Genomic DNA, 2,838 nt, shown 5'->3' on the forward strand with positions numbered 1-2,838 from the left:
CAGACAACTCTGAGGGTTGAATGCTGTCTCAACAATCACTAAAGCACCTGTTTTGTTATGCTGATTGGCTTCTATGGACAAAGTTCCAATTTGGGACTGTGGCAAAGTAAATGGGAGCCTCCCTATGACTTCAGAACTCATTCATTCAGAATTGGGTCAACAAATACCCCAAAAGACCATTTCCTTCTCTATGAACCTTCTTGGCTGCAAAGATTGGCAGAGGGTGCCCTGTTGGTTGTTCCACTGCCCACAGAAGCTTGGAGCATGAGGCGGCCCAGGAGAGGGCATTCTCTGTGGCAGCCCCTAAATTGAGAAACTCCCTTTTGTTCCCACAGAGGGAACATCTGGTACCTTCACTATTCAGCTTTTAGGGAATGCTGAAGATTCACTTCTTTACCTTGAGATTTATATTTTAGGACTCACTGTATTTCTGTAATCTTAGGCTGTTTCAAACTGTTTTTAATATTGTGTTTTCATATTAATGTTGTATTTTAATTGCTGTAACCTACGGGTGAAGGGTGAAGGGTGGGTAATAAATTGTAATCATCATAACCATCATCATTTGTGCATATGGGAGTACTGCAGTCCAACATCTGTACTATTGGCAGATGGAGGTCATCTGCTTATAAGCCATATGTATGGTCTCTGAAGGGGAGGCAGAACTAGTGTTAACATGTGAAAATTGTATGTTATCATCGTTTTCTTCACAGGTGGCTGGGATGGAGGCCACGTTTGAGTCTTCATCATAGGCAACAAAATGGCTCTTGGGCCAGCTGTACAGTGACACACTCAAGGTTGGAGACCTAGTTGGGGCATAATCAGATGACAGCAGTTCAGTGGTTGTGTAGGAGAGACTTACATGGGATAGGATATTTCTCATCTTCTGGACATGATCAAGCAGCCACCTCACATTCTGGTTCTGTATGTGGGTGACAATGACTTTGGACTGTTGAAGGGCAAGGCTTTGATTTTAAAAGCTTGTTCTGATTTTGAAGTTATTAGCCAAAGGTGGCCTGGAGAGAAGATTCTATGGTTCTTGGCATCCAAGTTTAAGGAAAACCCAGAGAACAGAAGGTTTTTCAGTCACATCTGCACCATTTAGTCTATAGCGGAGGATCAACTAAATAGAAATCCCTTTTGTATCGGCAGAAATGTAGCAGCACCACTCCTGCGGAATAATATTACTTTTATCAGTAGATCTGGGTACCTGAAAGTGTTCCAATGAAATGATGGGCTGATTCACTTAAAACAATACTAGTGGCACTTAAAACAATACTAGATTCACTTAAAACAATACTAGTGGCACTTAAAACAATACTAGAAAAGCACTCACTGTAAATATTACTCTTTTAAATCCATTTATTGTTATAAATACAGTAATTGTATCTCAAAACTTAGGGCTATTATGAAAATTAATGGCAAGGAACATTGTCAAGGTTTTCCTCCCTCCAGAATTAAACTAGGATTTGTTCTTTACTTCTGGAGGCTTTAAATAGCCCTCTCCTTAGAATCAGGTATGACTCAAAATCTCAATTTCAGTTATTCCCATGTCAAGGAACATGGCCAATTCTGGTATATTATTATAATCATCTAAATTTTGTATTTTCATCTTTAGTGCAGAATATCCCTGAATTCTATGAAGCCTATCTCAGATTGTAACATCTTAACCAAAAGACAAGACTGACACACACCAGCTTGCTTGTTATCCAGTAGACAAAGCTATTTCTGTCCAGCTTTAACTTTCCAAAATTTGAAGGCTGAAGTATCATCTTAAAAGAGGATGGGCTAGAGGCAGCCACTGCATATAAACATAAACGGGATGTGAACCAACTTGCAATGATGATAATGCAATAAGCATTTGGCAATAAGCATCATAACTTGTGAAGTGATTTTAGTAGAAACTAAAAACCTGAACTAAAGACCTACAGTTTATGCAGAGATTGTGTTCCATATGAAACAACATTATGAAGGAGTCTAAGAGCAGCTGTAGGTCTTCCAAAAAACCTTGACAGTGTCCTTTTACATTTTAAATCCTTTATAATCAAACTGTGGCTAGCAAAATTAAACTGGACCACTTGCAAATAAAACCATAGAAAAAAGTTTATTTCAAATGTCAAGCATTGCCAAGTAATTTGATATTAACACCAAATGTTAAAGAATAGGATATTAAGTAAACTTTTTAAGAACAATATTAAATTACAAGATTTTGATCTTTTATTTCTGCATTTTCCTCCCCAGCATTTACATATTTGGCTTTGAAAAACATGGAACTATTGTCTAAATCTTCTTCTTGTTGTTGTTGTTGCTGTTAATTCTCAATTTCCCCACAGTTTAAATTTTGATTCATCAACCATTATGGAAGCAAATTTATTTAAAAGCCAGTTTGTTTGTGAAAATACCTAAAAATATTTTTTTTCATTTTAAATGTTTTTTTTCTTATAAAACATGTCACATCTTGATGCAATTGATGTCAAGTGTGCTTAAGTCAATATGAATCAGAGAACTGACAACGGCGACTGCAGAAACTGGTGTGTTGTCTGTACAACGACTTCAGTTAGAATACAGTACTTCCATGTTAGCTGTGCATGTCAGTCAAACTTCATCTTGAACTGGTGTAGAAAATGATGTTTGTGGGTTGTTGGTTTTTTTGTTTTTTGTTTGTACTAAGCATTCGTTAAAACTATTCGAGATGAACTCCACAGATATAAGAATTCTTGGCTGACAGAAAAGTCTTCAAGATACTGGATGCCTCTCACCACTTTGACAATTAACGCACAAGGAAACCATTGTGTAAGGCACTCAAAAGGTTCTTATCAATCACAAGAGATCAGTCACACT

General features: G+C 37.2%; 1 protein-coding gene across 3 annotated transcripts in view; it reads right to left on the reverse strand.

The window, feature by feature from the left end:
• Positions 1–1,339: 1,339 nt before the first annotated feature.
• GRIA2 (glutamate ionotropic receptor AMPA type subunit 2) overlaps positions 1,340–2,838 on the reverse strand; it is an 82,676-nt gene continuing 81,177 nt past the window's right edge. For all 3 annotated transcript variants that reach the window (XM_033159650.1, XM_033159654.1, XM_033159649.1), the window contains one exon: positions 1,340–2,838. This exon is cut by the window's right edge and continues 144 nt beyond it. In XM_033159650.1, the coding sequence (XP_033015541.1) occupies positions 2,818–2,838 (21 nt within the window). In that variant the 3' untranslated portion in view covers positions 1,340–2,817.

The sequence above is a fragment of the Lacerta agilis genome, chromosome 9 (genome assembly GCF_009819535.1).
Source record: "Lacerta agilis isolate rLacAgi1 chromosome 9, rLacAgi1.pri, whole genome shotgun sequence".
In the NCBI taxonomy this organism is placed as follows: domain Eukaryota; kingdom Metazoa; phylum Chordata; class Lepidosauria; order Squamata; family Lacertidae; genus Lacerta; species Lacerta agilis.